Here is an 18954-nt window from a genome sequence, read left to right on the forward strand (position 1 = left end):
TTCAAATTGGTGTAAAATTACTTGAAGTTCTACTACGTCCTCTCACCAGAACATTGTAAATACAAAACTTCTCAGTTGGAGCCAAAGTTTAATTGAACTAAGTTATTTCAGAGACCGATTTAGATTTGTATAATTTGATTATGAAATAGATTCAAGTTTCAAGCATTAACGAGTTGAAAGAAAGCCAACGAAACATGAAAATCTTATTTAACTTTTCCAGAAAATATTTCTTAATAAAACGGGAGACTAAGAGTCCAAAAATTATAATTTGTTTTGTTGCTCTAACAATATCAAGATTGGGTACAAAGATAGCTTTTACCTCCACTTTTAGTTTTAAGTTGTCGTTTTATTTTCTTTGAAAATTTGCAAAGAATTTTGGCCTAAATGGAATGCTTAAGTAGGTACCTACCAAATTCAAATTTAAGTTTTTTATTTGATGTTTAGACGGCCCGCGGTATTGTAATGCTCGTGATATATGCTATAACTAGTAAATTAAGAGCACGGATATTTTTATTTCGGATTTCCTAATCAGTGTTTTCCTTTTAAAATCTTGAAATTTTAATGCTGGTAATATTTTAAAAATGTACCCTCGAAATCTTCCACAAATCGATTCATTCTGCACCCATTCGCTTTTTTTAGCCCTCCGCATCCATTTGAGCGAGAGCACGCGAGCATTAATCGAACAATGGGGGACTTTCGTGGTGGAGCGCCGAGGAGAAGTGGAACTGAAGGGGAGGGGTCGCATGCTGACACACTGGCTCCTGCACTGCTCGGAACCCGAGGCGCGGCCACTAGCCCCGGGACCCCAACCGCCCCCACAGTACCCCATATTGTTCCCCACGCTGCCCCAGCAGCCGATATCGCTACATACTCCGTACTTGGTCGTGGAACCACCTACTATAGCGGCTTAGGGCATCCTTGATATTACTTGAGGTTTCTCTGTTAGACATTGATCATCAGAAAATATTTGAGCAATGTTATGGACACAATATTAAGATGTCAGATCGGGATCTGGGGATATTGAATTGAGTGATACAGAAAGGTTCTTCCATACGTTGGCGAAGGGATTAAGTAGGTACTATAGAGTCGAGGCTCCAGCCACTAAAATGTTAAAGGCCTAAAAACTCATTGTGATTGTCTGTTAATGGAATGAAATCAAAATTGTAGTATAAATTGTCTCATAGTCCCTAATAGTACCTAATACCTGATATGTAATACCTGTAGTACTTAATATGTCACTGTTATGTAAGTAAATAATCTATGTTTGTTTGTTTTAAATATATAAATTTACGTCTAACAAAAGATAAACAGCTGAGCGAAGGTAAATTTAATTTACATTATCTCTTAAAACATAAACGAAATATTGAGAAAAAGCTTACGCTGTCTCAATTTGAATACAAACGAAGTTTTATTTATATCGCTCTTGGAATTTTAGGATTACTTTTATACAAAATTTTATGCTTAGTTCGCAGTGAATGGACAGGTGCTATTGTATGTGTATCGAAGGTCATCCTATAAATCCTATTAATATTATATATGTGAAAGTTTGTGAGTGAGTGAGTGAGTGAGTATGTTTGTTACTCCTTCACGCTGAAACGGCTAGACGGATTTGGATGAAATTTGGTATGTAGATAGCTGGACATCCTATTAATGTTATAATTATAAATGTGAAAGTTTGTGAGTGAGTGAGTGAGTGAGTATGTGTGTTACTGCTTCACGCTGAAACGGCTGGACGGATTTGGATGAAATTTGGTGTGTAGATAGCTGGACATCTGGAATAAAACATAGGCTACTTCTTATCCCGATATTCCCACGGGATAGGGATAAAATCTCGAAACAACAACCACTGGGTTAAGAGTCATGGAGTTTGACATGATTGTTTTTAATGTAACGTCAATGAAAACCACGATTTAATTTTCGGGAATTCCAACGGGAATTTTTAAAAATCCCGAAATTTCAGCTGCTGTATCTAATGAGTGTGCGAGAGTCGCGGGTAAACACGGGTAAATTGTTCCGTGTGAAAAAAAACGTAGCGTAAACGTAAGTCGTTTTCAAGTAGGTATATTATTTTGTAGAAATTATAAACCGAAATTATAAGGGGTTCAGTACAAAGTGTGAAAAATGAAGGATCTCTTGTTAAAACTAGTCATTTTATAAAATTATCTACTTTAAAACATGTAACATTTGTGTTTAGATTTTTAATAATAAAGATTTTATATTTAAGATTGCCGTGGACCTTACTAAAAATTAAATGCAACTATATTGGCTGGTGATTTGGCAGGCGCTGCGTGAATCTTATACTTAGACACGAATTTTATACTTTTACAGCTAAAATGAAAATCGAGATAGCGATATAAAAGTCGTAGAATAATATCTTAAAGAGAACCTAACTTAGAAATACTTACATCAAATTTCATCGTCCCTACCAACTTTGAACTTAGCTGTTTTTAACTGTATAAAAAACAAAGTTCTAGTAAATGTTAACTACTTATTTATAATACAACGTGTCTCTGCCTTTTGGACAAAGACGAATAGAACGTGTTGATTATGGTATTTCTAACCTATGTAAAAAGCCTCATACTAAGCGCAACATTATTAACGGAGAAATTACTGATTTACGATTTAATCAAATAATTTGCAATATTATAGTATTCTCAAGAAGGAATTCCATTTGGGATTTTCGATTATTGTCCAGAGAGCAAAGACACGACGTATAATTTAGAGAATATCAAAATGTGCCAAATGTTTACTCGAGTAGAAAATACTTGTATTTTTCGTGATCTTCACATTTTTATATTTTTACATAGTTGTGTATCAATATATCATTGTCTATTTTTGTATAAATGTTCGTACCTGGAACACACCTAGATGTATTGCTATGTAGGATCCTCTAATAGAAGCTTCCATTTATGTAAGTCAATTATTGTGTTTTAATGTAGTTTTAAGAAGAGATATTTGTCGGAAAATTAAATAAACACATTTTTAACTGCATGCACTTTTATTGAATTCTTTAAAGTATAATTTTAAGCGACTAAGAACTTTCTTGCACACTACTTCTACATTTGGCTTAGGAGAGGTGCTATGATAACATTGGATATTCAAAGATTTGTACGGAACTTCGGTGCGCGAGTCCGGCTCGTACTAGGCTGGATTTTTTATTGCTTCTTCCTAACCATCTAGTGCACAAATCTAGGGTAATGGTTACCGACAATTTTCTCGGTTAGCAAGGTTCGTTTGACTGTAATTTGTCGTTTGATAGCCGCTGTTTTCGGCCGAAGTAATTCCATGACAAACACAGCTGTGGACATGGCATAACCGATCAACAGACAAATCATGCAGCTCAGAATTTGATGGTCAGTCAGTGGAGTGGGCTCCGGAGAAATTTTTGGAAGATAAAAAGACTTAAGACCAGAGTCACGTTCTAACAAACCAGCTTCTATGAATCTAGGTAGCCAGACAGAGAGGGGTAGAACAAAAGGAGAGCTCATTTTCATCCACACGACAAGGGGTACAGTCAGAATAGAATCAGGGAGGATATGACCACATTCGTTCTCCTTCTTACCTTTTGACAAACAATAGGCCCACGCGTATTCCACAGACGTTGCTAACACAAAATTCTTTCGGCCTTCCACAATATCAGTAAACACTTCTTCAAAACTCATTTCGGGTATTATTTCAAAATTCTCTTTTATTAAGGTATCGTATTCGAAATGAGCCAAAATACCACCACGCCCACCAAACTTGTATCCATATTCAATAGTTTCTTTTAGACTCGCAAAGTTTCCAACAACTGTATCTGTTTTAAGGGCTCCAATAAGCACGCTTTGATAGGCATTTCTTACCACGAAAGTGAACCAAATCCATATTGTTATTATGTAGAAGTCCCTGAACCGTCTGGGCGCTACACGGATTGGCTGTCCAAGCATCACTCCCCATGTCCTAAAAGCAGCGCCCTGAATCTTGTAAATGTTTTTGAAGTATCTAAAGCAGAACTTTTTAACGCGCCTAAACTTTAAAGTAAATGGTAAGGAAGTGACGAAGAATATGATACAGAGTAAAACGAGCCACAAATAGCTGTTAAGTGGCGTGAATAGACGCCACCACACCGGCCCTTGGCCGATAGGAGGCGCTAACCACGCCAGTCTAACTCGAAAATAGGGCATCGAGAAATCCAAAAGCCCTAACCTGTCCACTCCTAACGGTATACTACAAGTTGAGATATTGGCAAGTCCAGAGATGACGTCATTGAGGGAATCTGACCAGTTTTTAGCGCGATCTGAGTCGATGCTGACGTAGTCTCTGGTTGATATTATAGGTGTGAAGTTCATACGATCCCTCAGCAGTCGTACGATAGCTTTTTTGATCATCTGCAACGGAACCTTTTCCTCTGTAGTCGGATGGTAAAGTTTATTTGTAGAAATATAAAGGGGGCATGCATTCATATTCTTCATTTTATCAGGGTAAGGGTGGAAATGGAGAGATGATTTCTCTTTCCAATGTTGCATCAGCACTGGTTCCGTGTCGTGGCATTTCAAATAGCTTTTGTAAGGGAAGTATGTATACAGTCCTATTTTGTCACCATCTGGTGTTATAATGACGACATTAGTAGCATAAAATGACCACATTATGTTGGTTATTCTCTGAAGCTTTATTGGATCAAGAAGTAGAATTAAAAACTTTGCACCGCTGCTTAGTACAGTTTTTCCCCTTAGATCAGGCTTCATTACATTTAGAATCCTTATAAAAGAAATATAGGATTCAATTATGACCACGACATGCTTCGGCGGCGCTTCATCTCTTTTCGCTTCTATGACCACAGTTCCATTGAAAGACTTAAGAAAATCGTTTGAAACTTGTTCTTCGACGTCTTGAGATAACACAACAGTATGCTTTCTATAATTAAAATCAGAGTTTGCTACTTCAACAGCACATTTTGTTATTAATTCATTTGTTCTCTGCTCCATTGGGATTGTCAATTTCCCTACAACAACAACTACATATTCTAAAATAAACAAAACTGAGAAAATGAAGTGATTCCTTTGAAGCATCTTGAAAGGACTGTTTTGTCTGCTTCTGTCGGTGCTGTGCCTACGTTACTGGAGATATAATGGTTCTATCATACTACCAGCTATCATCATCAATCACACATTGTCCGGTAACAGCTTCGTCGTGCATTTTTATGTCACATCCGCTAGGAAATTGACAAGCTAATGGAGGCCTTTTTTGTGAATTCTCTGAGTAGCTTTTAAAACAATAGATACCTAATGAATGCGAACTGAATGCAGTAATAATATACAGCGTACCTATAACAAATACCCTGTATGATAATTCACTTGCGTGTAAAGAAACAGCATTGCAAATAATAGATAACATTGTGTTCCTCAAAACGAAAGTTAAGTTATTGTCACACTGGTAATCGTGATCTCGCCCTATACTCATCCATCCCAACCTATATACGTCCCACTGCTGGGCACAGGCCTCCTCTCAGAACAAGAGGGCTTGGGCCTTAGTTCCCACGCGGCCCAGTGCGGATTGGGAACCAGGGCGGTTTGTACAGGTTTCCTCACGATGTTATCCTTCACCGCAAAGCTCGTGGTAAAATATCAACTGTAATTCCGCACATGAATTTCGAAAAACTCAGACGTGCGAGCCGGGGTTTGAACCCTCTGCTTGAGAGGCGTTAGGTCAAACCACTAGGCCACCACGGCTAACACTACGACCTATAACTACGAAGTGCAAAATTCGAACTTCGTGTCTTGCCGTCCCGCTGACGCAATATTATTTAATGCGAGAGTGAGGCGGACGGTACGGTACGAACTTTGAATTTCAAATTTCGTAGTAGCCCCCCTGTATATATGTCCGTTAAGCAGACGCACCACCAGGCCTCAGGTGGCATAGCATTAAGATAGTTAATATCTACATTCTAGATAATGGACATACCTACCTATATTTGATCAAATATTTAAAACTAAATTTAATCCAGAAATAAATTCATAGGCACAGTAATAACTAATAAAAAAAAAATCAATTAGATTAAATTATGGATAGAAAAAAATTATTTATTATCAACAAAACAAAATATACATAGATCAAATAATAGAAAATTAAATTATGGATTAAATTAAATTAAATTGAATTCAATTACAACTTAAATCGAATTAAATTACAAATTAAAGTAAATTAAATTACAAATTAAATTGAATTAAATTACAAATTATATTGAACTAGCTTTTGCCCACGGCTTCGCCCACGTGGAATTCGGTTATCAAGCGCTGTTCCCCGGGAACTGTACATTTTTCCAGGATAAAAAGTAGCCTAAGTCACTCTCTGGCCCATAAAATATCTCTATGTCAAAACAAACATGCCAGAAGGTCTCGAATGGCGCCCGAAAACCTCCAACAAATAGCACGATTGGTTAAGATCGCATCTGGATGCAAAGCACAAGACTCTAAGATATATGTCCAGCATACGTTTTTCGGCTGACATGATGATGATGATGAAAACAAATACAACACAGAATACACTAACATACAACTTTCGCATAATATTAGTATGGATTGTTACAAAATAAATTTTAATTACCTACATCACGAATTTAATTGGATTTTGAAATTTTAGTTGACCTAAACAAATACAACCAATCTTATATGTGTAGAGCTTTACTTTCTTTAATAATTAAAGTTTAAATTGAAAATACAAACTGAAATATAGATGCACAGAAAACAAGAAAAATAAGACCAACACTGGGAATCGAACCCAGCTTCTGCTTAAGTGGCTAAATAAGAAACAAACAAGCTGAGATATGTGGTGCATAGGGGAAATTCGTGTCTGTGCCGTCGACCAACAGTGGTGTAGCGGTTTTAGCACGCGGTACGGAATACCGAGGACCTGGGTTCGATTCCCAGTGATGGTCTTATTTTTCTGGTTTTTCTGTGCATCTATATTTCAGTTTGTATTTTCAATTTAGGTTTTACGGGATGGCCGTAAAAGTAAAAATTTGGAATTGAAATAAAAAATACAAAAAGATTCCAAAAAACCAATCTTGATTAAAGTTTTCCCAATATGAAAACCGTAATATTACCTATTACCTAATACACCCCAATTCCCAATGGTCACGGTAGAGATACCCGTACAAACCGAGGGTAGACTTTGGACCTCGGTTGCACTTTACTTTGGACCGGTTGCTAGGCAACGGATAACAATACAAACAAACCAAAGACACCGGTGACGCTCTTTTGTTATAAATTCTCATTTCAAATTCCCAGGAGAGTTAATTAAGGAAAATTTTAACGTTATTACGTCATTCCTGGAATAACGCCGCTGTTAACAATTTCTGCAACGTTAAACCTCTACGTTAAATATCCATAAAAGTGAATGTACAATCAAGTTTTAATTAACCCGTAGAATTATGACGGCAACCCTTTGGTTGGATTGTGTTGTTTTTGTTTGTTTGAGTTGTGTAATGGCTTTGGAACCTGGGTCTTGTAGGACAAATGAGTACTACGAGCCAGGCGCGATGGTGTGTCAACTCTGTCCTGCTAATGCTTCCTTGGTTGCATCGGATGATGGTAAGTGAAGTCAGAAAAAGTTAATTAGTTCATAATCATATAAGACCAGTGGAGAATTATATTGAATCAGGTGTTACTTTGCGGAGGTCCATATCAATGTACTGAAACAATGAGCATACTACCTAATTGTTTCAGTTTATTAGTGGAGAATACTTCGAGTGTACTAAAAATACGAAAGTACCTACCTCTGTCTGTCTAAAAGTACCTCGTTTTTAAATTAAATTTAGTACGGAGATATTTTGAGGACATAGGTCATCCTATATCTATACTAAATCTTATCCCGGAAAATTGCATAGGTAGGTAAGGTAGTTATGGGAAGATAGCGTTAAATGAATACGAACTCTTGCAACTAATAATGATGGGCAAAGTGGCAGGCAAAAAAACAGCGGGCTGTAGGAAGAAATCGTGGCTACCTACGTAATATATCATTAAAAATAATTCGGCAAAAGACCAAATCAGATATAGGTATATACAGAGCTGACTGCGACTGCCAACCTTCACTAGTTGAGGAGGCACTTGAAGAGAGAAGAGACCAGCTTGATCGTTTGTCTCTCTCGTTCAATAAAAAATAAATAAAGAAGAACAAGCGTATTCATGGTAAACATTTATTGTTGAGCAACATTGTTGAATCAACGTGTTGCTGAGTTTACGCTCACCAAGCGGCAACACGGCAACATGCAGTGATCAACTCTGCAACGCGCAGTCTTGCCCGCAATAACACGTTGATTCAACAATGTTGTTCACCAAATGTTGACCAATACGACGAAATGTTGATACAGGGCTTTATACATTTTATTTTTGATATCCCTTGTAACTTTTTAAAGAGACAATTTACAGGTCAAATGAAGTTAATTGCTGTAAGACACTCTTTCTGTTTAAAAGATAATCAAGAGTTAAGCTAATTAAGTATTAGCAGTAAAACAGCGTTAAGGTCCTTAATTTATGTTTTTTTTTTCAAAGTCCATAACTACCTAATCCGTGTTTATTTCACACATAATTTTAGCAAAAGAAAGTTAAATATGTGGATTTTTTGATGCCTCTCTCGTGTGTCACGTCAATGTCACTAGTCAAGTGTGTTTATTTTACAATTTAACAATTAACAATGAATGTGAAGCTATACAAGAAAAAAAGATTTTTCGGTCAATCAACTTTTTCTGGTTTGTTATTCTGTCCCGTTGTCCAAGAGACAACAGTGACAGAGTTTCTTAAAAAAAAACTGCTTCAAAGCAATATATATCAATATATATGCAACTAATATGCTTAGGAGCTATAGTCTATAAAATAATGAGCTTGTAATTATGACCAAAATTTATACTCGATGAATTTTAACCACAGTAAACATATAGAAACTCGTGGTTTTAAAGAGTTGTTCAGGGGACGTAACCATGGCAACGAGGTACAAGAAAAAATTTATCGACACTTTTTTTTTTTATTTTCGAAGTTAACGGATATAAAAAAACGGTGTATATTAGAAATAGAATTTAAAATCTACGCTCACAGGCTTTGCGTGTTCTTGCGAGGAGCACAGTGTGCCGGTGACACCCGGGCGGTGTAAGCCGTGCGGTGCCGCGGCGGTCGTGTCTTCAGACGGTGCGGCGTGCGTGCCCCGGCGCTGCCAGGGCGCCGGGGGCCGTACTGTGTGCAGGAAGTGCCCTGCCGACTATATCTCGGGTTAGTGTGTGATCCAAGTAGTGTGGTAATGTCATCGGGAAGATCCAAACTATGCGGTGCCACGGCGGTCGTGTCTTCAGATGGTGAGGCGTACATGCCCCGGGGCTGCCAGGGCACCGCGGTCCGCACTGTGTGCAGGAAGTGTCCTGCTGACTATATCTCGGGTTAGCGTGTGAGCCAAGTAGTGTGGTAATGACACTGGGAAGATCCAAACTATGCGGTGCCACGGCGGTCGTGTCTTCAGATGGTGCGGCGTGTATGCCCCGGTGCTGCCAGGGCGCCGTGGGCCGCACTGTGTGCAGGAAGTGCCCTGCTGACTATATCTCGGGTTAATGTGTGATCCAAGTAATGAGGTAGTGACATCGATCGGTAAGATCCAAATTATGCTGTGCCACGGCGGTCGTGTCTTCAGACGGTGCTGCGGTCGTGTCACGTCGCTGCCAGGGTGCTGCAGTCACACTGTGTGCAGGATCACACACTAACCCGAGATATAGTGAACAGGGACTATATCTCGAGTTAGTGTGTGATCCAAGTTGTGTGGTAATGCCATCGGGAAGATCCTAACCATGCGGTGCTCGGCGGTGGTGTTTTTAGACAGCATCAAGGGCCGCACTATGAACAGGAACTGTTCTGATGGCTATAACTTGGGTTAGTGTGTGATACAATTAAATGTGTAATGACATCAAGGAGCTGCAAACCTGAGCAGTACCACGGCGCTGCAAGTGCAACTTGGGTCGCACTGTGTGCAGGAAGTGCCCTGCTGACTGTATCTCGCTTAGTGTATCGCTGTATCCAAGTAGTGTCGTCATGACACCGCGCCGTAAAGATTCCAACCATGTGGTACGCGACGGTCATGTTTTTATATGTAGAGCTTCGCGGGTCGCACTGTATGCAGGAAATCCCTGCTGACTATATGTCGGGTTAGTGTGAGATCAAACTAGAATTGTTAATGACACCGGGGAGTTGCAATTCTGTGCGGTCATGTCCATCACGGTAGTACATTGTGTGTATGAAGTGCTCTGCTGACTATATTTCGGGTTACTTAATGTGTGATTAATTAGTGTGTAATGACATCGAGGGGCTGCAAACCTGTGCGGTGTTAAGGCGCTGCCAATACGCCGTGGGCCACACTGTGTGCACAGACAGTACCCTGCTGACTATATCTCGAGTTATAGTCTAAGATCCAAGAAATGCGGTAATGGACAATGGACATAGGAAGCTTCATACCTACCATGCAGTGCTTGGCTGTCGAGTTTTCAAAAAGCGCTAAGGTTGGCAACAATTTTACTTGTCAGTCTTCTGATTACAAGTTTTATGAGTTTGAGTTTCTCTTGTGAGTGCATATTTCTTATTCTTTCTTCACTAACCTCTTTTTTTGTTTATATCTTCATCACCAGTGACCCAAAACTTCGACGGCTCGCCAATGAAGGAGGTGCTCTGCGTGAAATGCGCGCGCGGCTACAAGCCCTCGGGCAACGCGTGCGTGCGCTGCGCGGGCTGCGCGTGCGCCCGCAACGAGGTGATCGTGCGCGACGCGTGCGTGCCGCGGAGCTTCGTTAACGCTCGCCAGAAGTACGAAGGGGGCTTGCATCCGTACGCGCTGCTTGATGTCGTGAAATACGAATATCTTTGCATTGTAAGTAATTATATAACCGAGCGGCAAAAAATCTGGCCCTCAAACTAGGTAATTTTGTAATTTTGTATTGGACGACCGGATGGCCAAGTGGTTAGAGAACCTGACTACGAAGCTTGAGGCCCCGGGTTCAATTCCCGGCCGGGGCAGATATTTCTGTGAATAATACGAATTTTGAACATGCATGAAACTACCGTGAGACTCACTCATATTAAATGTTATAATAACGGATAACTCACGTCTTAAACCGAGTTTAGCTCGACATGTTTCGGGCTATTTCGTAGCCCTTCCTCTCAGGAGCACGCGAAGCGGCGGCTGCCGCAACACGCACACTACGCGCCACCTAAACTCGGTTTAAGACGTGAGTTATCCGTTATAATAACATTTAATAATAATACGAATGTTTGTTTACGGGACTTGGATGTATGTATGTATGTATGTAAATACTTTATTGTACATAAAACTCAAAAATAAAACAACAAAACATAAGAGTTGTCTATATAAGTAAGTTTATCCGTTACCTAGTATCCATAGTGCAAGCTTTGCTTAGTTTGGGACTAGGTCAATTGGTGTCAAGTGTCCCATGATATTTTATTTATTTATGTATAGTGTTCCAGATTTTGTGCCGCTGATTAGGTATAATTATATCGAAAATACAAACTGAGACATGGATGCACAGAAAAAACCAATACAAAATGAAATAAAAAATACAAAAAGACTCCAAAAAACCAATCATAATTTGATTGCTTAGTAGCGACATCTCTTGTCTGGGTGAGCGGTTGGTTCCGAAAGAGTGTGACGTCTCTCGATGAGAGCGGAACATAGATATCGCTAGTGCTGCTGCATAAGTAGCGTATTAAAAATAAGCAACCTGAGATATGTATGCATAGGAAAAATTCGTGTCTAGATTCCTGTCATGACACATACTTTCCTACGTGTTGTCTATTTGTACTTAATACTATTGTTGTGTCTTGTGTTGTGAATAAATGTATTTTCTTTCTTCTTTCTTTTCTTTCTGTCCAGCGGTGGTGTAGGGGTTATAGCACGCAGCACGGATTGCTGAGGACCTGGGTTCGATTCCAGCGCTGGTCTCTTTTTCTGGTTTTTCTGTGCATCCATGTCTCAGTTTTGTATTTTCGATATGGTTTCACGGGATACCCGTAAAAGTAACAAATTTGGAGTTGAAATAAAAAATACAAAAAGACTCCAAAAACCAATCATAGGTATATTATCTCGTTCTTGTTATTGTTTTATGTAGCTATGTTAAGTTTAAGATATTTTTATTTTAATTTAAATAAAGAAAAAACATTTAATTCCCATAAAAACGTACTTATAAGCGAGAAGGTACGTGCTTCTATGTGAAAAGTGTGAGGACTATGCTTCACAGCGCTGAATTAAATAAATGATAATAAATAATCATAGGACACTTGACACTAATTGAACTAATCCCAAACTAAGCAAAGCTGGTACTATGGATACTAGGCAACGGATAAACATACTTATATAGAAATACATACTTAAATACATATTAAACATCCAAGACCCGAGAACAAACATTTGTATTATTCATACAAATATCTGCCCCGGCCAGGAATCGAACCCGGGACCTCAAGCTTCGTAGTCAGGCTCTCTAACCACTTGGCCATCCGGTCGTCAACCTGCACCTCTACACAGCGTACAGACATTACACGAGACAGATAGGCGATGAGTGAAATTTAATTGCTATTTACTTAATTTTAAAATACGTGTGACATACGGACGGACGGACAGGACGAAACTTTGGTCCGTTTTTGACATTTTGACTAAAAATTACAAAGATGAAACGCGTCCACGTTCGGGAGTGGGGGCCCGTGATAGGCGTGTCATTACACGAAACTTTACCGGCTTTAACGTGCATATTTTTTTGTTTAGCAAAAGAAAAATTACGTGTCCATATTTCCTGAAAGTCTAAATGATTGGCTAATTATACATCTACAATTATTACATATTAAAAAAAAATATACAGCGGCAGTACAAGTGCATTTTACAGATACTTACACATTTATTTCAGAAACTTACTCATGGTATGGCTTAGATATTATGTATATTTTTATGAATTTATCCTATGGACGTATCACATAAAAAGAGGGGCGAAGAAGAAAGAAAGAAAGGAAATGCTTATTCGACAATATAGTTTAACTTGTAGGTAACATAGGTACATCGGTCATGATGCGTTCCCGAAGTTAAATTTACAAAAAACTTCTATCTCAGATACCACACGAATGAAAACGCGAATAAATTGCGAAATAATACTAATTCAAAATAAAGAATTGGTTACGAATGTACTTACACTCTCTTAAGCTGTCTGAGTGCCGACTAGCTCCGAAACCCAATCCTTAAACGATCCGATGTAGCGGCATTAAGTAGCAAAAATATACAAAGCCTTTTTATCTCGATTTCGTCTAAGACGTATCTATGTATAAGCTTTTATAATAACTTGTAGCGTTTTTAATGTAGAAGTTTTTTTTTGTTAGTCATGGTTTTAGAATTTGCTAAATATTTTTCGACTAATTTCTGAACCAAGCTGTCTGAAAAGTTAGGTAAGGGAAATTTGAAAAAAAAAACATGCTAATTATGTTGTTTACTTACAGTTATAATTTTGATTTTACTAGCTGGTGCCCGCGGCTTCGCCCCGGTGTAGTTATTATTTAATTTTCTAAATCTTCTTTTATAAAGACCTTCTCCTGACAATAGCAAACACAACAAAAAAAGAATTAGCGAAATCGGTCCAGCCGTTCACGCGTGATGCCGTGACCAAGGGAAATAGGGATTCATTTTTATATATTAAAAATTATATAAAGATTTTAATTCTAATGTAATATTTTCCATTACGAGAATAATTTCTGTGATTGGTGTTGGTAAATAAAAGGCTTTACCTACTTGATTTGGATAAGTACCTACCTATTTAACTAAATGTAAACAAAACAACGTCAATTGGTGTCTTAAATATTGAAATTCTCCTATTAAACTATCTAAATATTTACATTTCTGTATTGATAGTACAGTGATACACTAGTATAGTTTGTATTACACTGATAGATAAGTAAAATGTTTAAAATCCTTGAATTTACCAAATCAGGCAGCTAAAGTTTGTTAACATTTAGTTAAATTACCTATCCAAGCCAAGTATACTCGTAGTTCGTTACAGATTCAATTTTGAATGTGCTTATAACGGAACATGTACGATTTTGCGGTAAATGTTCAGCGGATCGTTGTATACCTATGTATATTTGTATTGTTGAGGTTTTATCAGCACATCACTCATATGGGGAGGGCGCGTGAACGTCAACATAGCGGTTAATTTTTGATTGATGGTAGTTTAGATGCAAGGTTACTATTAGGTTACTTTGTTTTGACTTAAAGTCCTTGCGGTCACTGACTGACTATGAAGGTAGACTGTGGGTTTGATTTTCACAAACGATTGTTACTTCTATAATGAGTATATTTTCTATTTAGTCCGTGCCGTGTGTAATTCATCTGGGGCAAATATTTACGCGCGGGCTACAGAGACACAACATTGAAAGGTCATTGTACGAAATTCTTCGTGCTTCGCGACCAGACTTTTAGTATAGTATAATGTGTTACGCTAACTGGCGCTGGTGCGTGCCCGTTCATTGCGCCTACGCATGTTTTAGCGGCGACTCTTACACATATATATTTATGAAGTTGTGAAAAACCTGCGAGGTATCTAAGTATTTTGAATTCATTAAATTTCGTTTTAAACAGCATCACAACTACAGAGCCTGTCGCACTTTGGCCAGCGAATGTGTCAAGAATTTCTACACAAATGAGGCAGCCGGCCCGTGTAGGCTGTGGATGCAGCCGAATTTGGTGTCACACAAAGGTAAAATACATTGAAAGCAAAATAAAGAAACTAGATACCTGATTAAACGGTTTAACTCACGATTATAAGCCAGGGAATGGTCCGACTAGTTTCGATGCGTTTTAACCGTCTCATTTTTTTGGATACTTTTCTGTAAAAATGGCCGAATATTCTGATACAGTTTTTAGTTATCTGATAGAAATACAGGACTCTAACAAATTATCGAAAACGACATCAAAATCTATGGCCATTACGGTATTTGACCATTGAAATTCAGTATATGTCGGCGGCCAATCGTGAAATCCGCCAGATCACGAAATTCCTAGGAATATCGTGAAATGGCGCCATTTTATGATATGCCTACACGTTGGCCAGGCATATCACGATGTGCCTGAGAAGCAATACGGCAGATCGATTAGAGCAATGCATTCGTCGATATTCCTAGCTCTATACCTTGCACATCGTGGTGTGCCGAAGAAAAGAAAAATTTAGGTACGACGACGCTTCTTGGTTAGTATAAATTGTGAACACAACGCACGAGCCGAGCGAGCGAAGCGAGCGTGCCGCGTCAGCGGCCGGCGAAGAGCCAGAACCGATATGGCGCCGCGTTTCATTATATGCCTAGGAATTTTATGATCTGCCTAAACAGGCCAAATCATGAAATGGCGGCGTTTCATATGCCAAGGAATTCCATGACCAGCTTAAACGCGTCACTAGGCAAATCATTAAACGTTGAGTTTTGAACGATATGGCAGATGTCCCCTAGTCAATTCATAAAATGGCGCGATTTCACGATATGCCTAGGAATTTCGTGATCTCGCGGATTTTACGATTGGCCGCCGACACATATATGCTGAATTTCATCAAGGACATAGTATGTTTTTTATTCCGGCAAATTCTTGAACGGGCAAATTGCATAGTTCCCGCGGAACAGCGATTTAAACGAATTCTAGAGGAATTCTACGCAGACGGAGCCGCGCGGCAACAATTAGGAAGTACCTAATAGTAAACGTACGTCTGCACATTTGCGCTGCTTTCTGTACTTAAAACGTAGACTAATACTGAACGAGATGGTGGCAAAGTGGCAGTGCGAGATACCTCTATCCTGTATATGTATGTGTCAGGACGTAATTGTTTGTCTGTCCGTTCCCGCAGGTTTGCCCGCGCTGCTAATCGAATCCCCGAACGACAAGGACCCGGATCGATCTCCCTCGGGGCGAGGTACGTCATGTAGGTACAGTCAGCAGAAGCGACAAAAGTGTGATCTGAACAGTCAAACAGGCGACTGACTTGTATAAACGCGCTCGTGAAGGTATCCACTCACTTGCTATTGCAGCAAGAGCCATCTACGTGTCAAAACGAGTACTTATTTTTTACAAGGTTTTATTTAACTTGCCCTGTTCGTTTATTTATTGGGTCAAATCTTGCAAGTTAATTTGACCCACTTCCAGTAGTTCGATCTACTTGAAATTTGGTAAACTTATGTAAATCTGGGGACAATACATTCTCTCAATCATATCATTTCTTTTAATAATAGAAAGCTACAGTGTGTCTCTCATCGACAATAAAGAATACCCGCGGGATTTCGGTAATTTCTCGGGATATAATCCTATATCGTGTATTAAGTCGAATCGTGTTTTAATGTTTTCTAAAATTCCACCCCTGAATCAGCGAAAAGCAGGTTTCAAAGTTGGTACGAATTATGATTAATTACGTATGTAGGTTGATTTTTGAGTTCCAAAATTTGCACCATCTGTCTAAAACAACGTCTGTCTGTATTTTATTTGTGTTTCCATGTAATCCTCCGAAAATCAATCAAGACACGAAAAAAGGATCGCAGAAAGTAAATGCATGTTACCCCAAATTTAATGCGTACGAAACCGCGCTCAAAAGCTCGTCATACATACATACATACATAGTGTTTCAAAATTTTAATATATACACTGCTAGTTAAATATCTCTGCCGCTGAGCTTACAACCTTAAATAAAAATATGGACAAATATCAACTGCTCTCATTACAGAGTATATTAAGTTAGAATGTATTAGTATACCATGCTATTTTATGAGTAGGTACTTAACACTTGTTTTTTGCAAGACGGAGGCCCTACCCCCGCTGCGCATCACAAACTCGGCAGGCCACAGATCCCTGTTTACAAATTAGTACCTATATAATAATAATACATATGATCTAAATACGTATATGTATCTGTTTACTACTTTCCTACACGCAAGAATCACTGAACCGATGTAATAGAAAATTTGATACAGAATTAGTTTTATATCCTAAAATAACACCCAGGTTATTTCCATTCCAGTTATTCTTAAGGGAAATCAAAAAATTGCTTCTTTACCTAGTTTGTTTTGTTATGATATGATAAGCTATAATCACAAAACCCTTGTGACGGAATATATATAAGAAATTCTGCAATTTCAGACGAAAGCAAGTAGGTCTAACATACTTATCACTTATGTATGTTATGGCCAGGGCAGATATTTGTATGGATAATGCGAATGTTTGTTCTCGATTCTTGTATGTTTAATATGTATTTAAGTACGTATTTGTTTGGGACTGGGTCAATTGGTGTCAAGTGTCCCATGATATATATATATTTTTTTATTATGTCAAAATTTTTCGTTTTACAATGCTTATCAAATGAGCTGCTGTGGCACATGACTACCTAAGCGTTGGTAACGTCCTTCGTGTCTTATCATACTGTAAAAGTTTCTAAATTCGGTTTTATAAAATTTAACTATCAATATTCTTCCTGGGAACTTCGGTTCTCTAAATATAACGTCTGCCTGGAGATCGAACGAACCTCGATTAATTACTGTTAGTCGGCGAGCATCTAATGATTCCGAGGCCGTATTGCCTTTAACGTTTCTGTCGCTCATGATCGCAATCAAATGATGATGATTTCGTATACAAAAACTGTCATTTGATTGCGATCGCGAGCGCCAGAAACGTTAGGCAATACGAATACGACATCTTACCCGATGGTTAAAAATTAGAGGTATTTATGGTAGACCTGTACCTAAACGTATTACAAAATGGCGATGTATTCCATTGTCATCGCAGCATTTAATTGGTTAGTACATTCAATTTGAGCTCATTGTGGTTGCATGCATAATTTTAGAGCACGCTTGTCTAGGCCACAATAGAGCTCTCACCAGGCGGCAGTTAGTGATGATGATGATGAACTGGTATTGTTATTTAAATCGCAAAACCCTGTGCATACGTTTGAAAATAGCCGATTTTTCCTCTACATTGACATCGGCCTCTAAATTAATTTCCTTAAGAGGGCAATTAATTTGTGTTTGCACGTGCTGTGTAAACGCAGCAGCTAACGACGTTACGAATCAGCGCTACGACGTAGCGCTCGTAGACCCTCTACGCACTTACAAAATGTATTATTTAACACGTTTGCTTCCACATAGCAGTAGCAGTGTTTTTCCGCTTTGTAGCGAAAACTGGTCCTTTACTACGAAGTGCTAAATTAGTACTTCGTATCTTGTCGTCCCTGTAACGCAGGGATGGGGAAACTTTTTCCTTCGCGTGCCAATATAACTAACTATAGGTACTAACGAAATATATGGCGGGCTAAGTTGTTGCATTTTTGGCTATGTTATTTACTGAAATAAAAATATGGATATGTATGTTCTGAAACACTAATTTATTGTGTAATATTTTCGATTTTCGCTCATCCCGCCCGTGTTCGCAAAACCAGCGTGATTGTTGTATGCGAGCTGGCCATTGCCAATGAGAATGAAATTTCTAACAATACGAAATCTTCTCTTGATTTTTGTTTGATGGTCGCAGTTTCCTCATCCCTGCTCTAACGCTAATATTGTTTAATACGAGAGTGAGAGGGACTGAATACGAACAGGGAACCCGATTGTCGGATTCTTGGCACTGAATGTGTTGCCAATGACAGAATACCCGGTATTTTAAAATAAGCCTGGAATATTTGAATGAAAACTACCGTTAGATATATAGACATGACTATTTAAAATAAGATACACGAGTCACTCACGTGTTAATAGTCTACGTATGCTAACATGTTTTGAACTGTTAAAAATAAAGTTGTGTTAATAATATTGTAAATCTGTTTTAAAAAAAAAATATATATACCTCGTTGAGTTTCTTGCCGGATTCTTCTCAGCAGAGGTTTTTCCGAACCGGTGGTAGATTTTTTTTGACATTCATAAGTGCTCGTTGTAG

General features: G+C 38.5%; 3 protein-coding genes across 3 annotated transcripts in view; 2 read left to right on the forward strand and 1 right to left on the reverse strand.

Annotated features, from left to right (window-relative positions):
- Positions 1–3176: 3176 nt before the first annotated feature.
- On the reverse strand, positions 3177–4964 carry LOC141434962 (uncharacterized). The gene has a single exon (XM_074097458.1). It carries the CDS (start codon positions 4962–4964, stop codon positions 3177–3179), a length of 1788 nt encoding a protein of 595 aa, XP_073953559.1.
- Positions 4965–7239: 2275 nt separating this feature from the next.
- On the forward strand, positions 7240–17183 carry LOC141434964 (uncharacterized). The gene is made up of 6 exons (XM_074097461.1): positions 7240–7568; positions 9069–9239; positions 10637–10875; positions 14638–14755; positions 15890–15955; positions 17170–17183. The coding sequence occupies exons 1-6, from the start codon at positions 7409–7411 to the stop codon at positions 17181–17183; spliced, it is 768 nt and encodes a 255-aa protein (XP_073953562.1). The 5' UTR covers positions 7240–7408.
- The window catches only part of LOC141434789 (meckelin), a 31715-nt gene continuing 28699 nt past the window's right edge, over positions 15939–18954 (forward strand). The window contains exon 1 of the mRNA XM_074097229.1: positions 15939–15955. The gene's annotated coding sequence lies outside the window, so the exon portion shown is untranslated. The remainder of the gene's footprint in view (positions 15956–18954) is intronic.

The sequence above is a fragment of the Choristoneura fumiferana genome, chromosome 14 (genome assembly GCF_025370935.1).
Source record: "Choristoneura fumiferana chromosome 14, NRCan_CFum_1, whole genome shotgun sequence".
Classification (NCBI taxonomy): domain Eukaryota; kingdom Metazoa; phylum Arthropoda; class Insecta; order Lepidoptera; family Tortricidae; genus Choristoneura; species Choristoneura fumiferana.

Coding starts and splice junctions, on each gene's coding strand:
- LOC141434962 (XM_074097458.1), bottom strand. CDS start 4,964: ATGGAGCAGAGAACAAATGAATTAATAACAAAATGTGCTGTTGAAGTA.
- LOC141434964 (XM_074097461.1), top strand. CDS start 7,409: ATGACGGCAACCCTTTGGTTGGATTGTGTTGTTTTTGTTTGTTTGAGT. Junction 9,240..10,636: donor CCCTGCCGACTATATCTCGG/GTTAGTGTGTGA, acceptor CTTCATCACCAG/TGACCCAAAACTTCGACGGC. Junction 14,756..15,889: donor GAATTTGGTGTCACACAAAG/GTAAAATACATT, acceptor CCGTTCCCGCAG/GTTTGCCCGCGCTGCTAATC.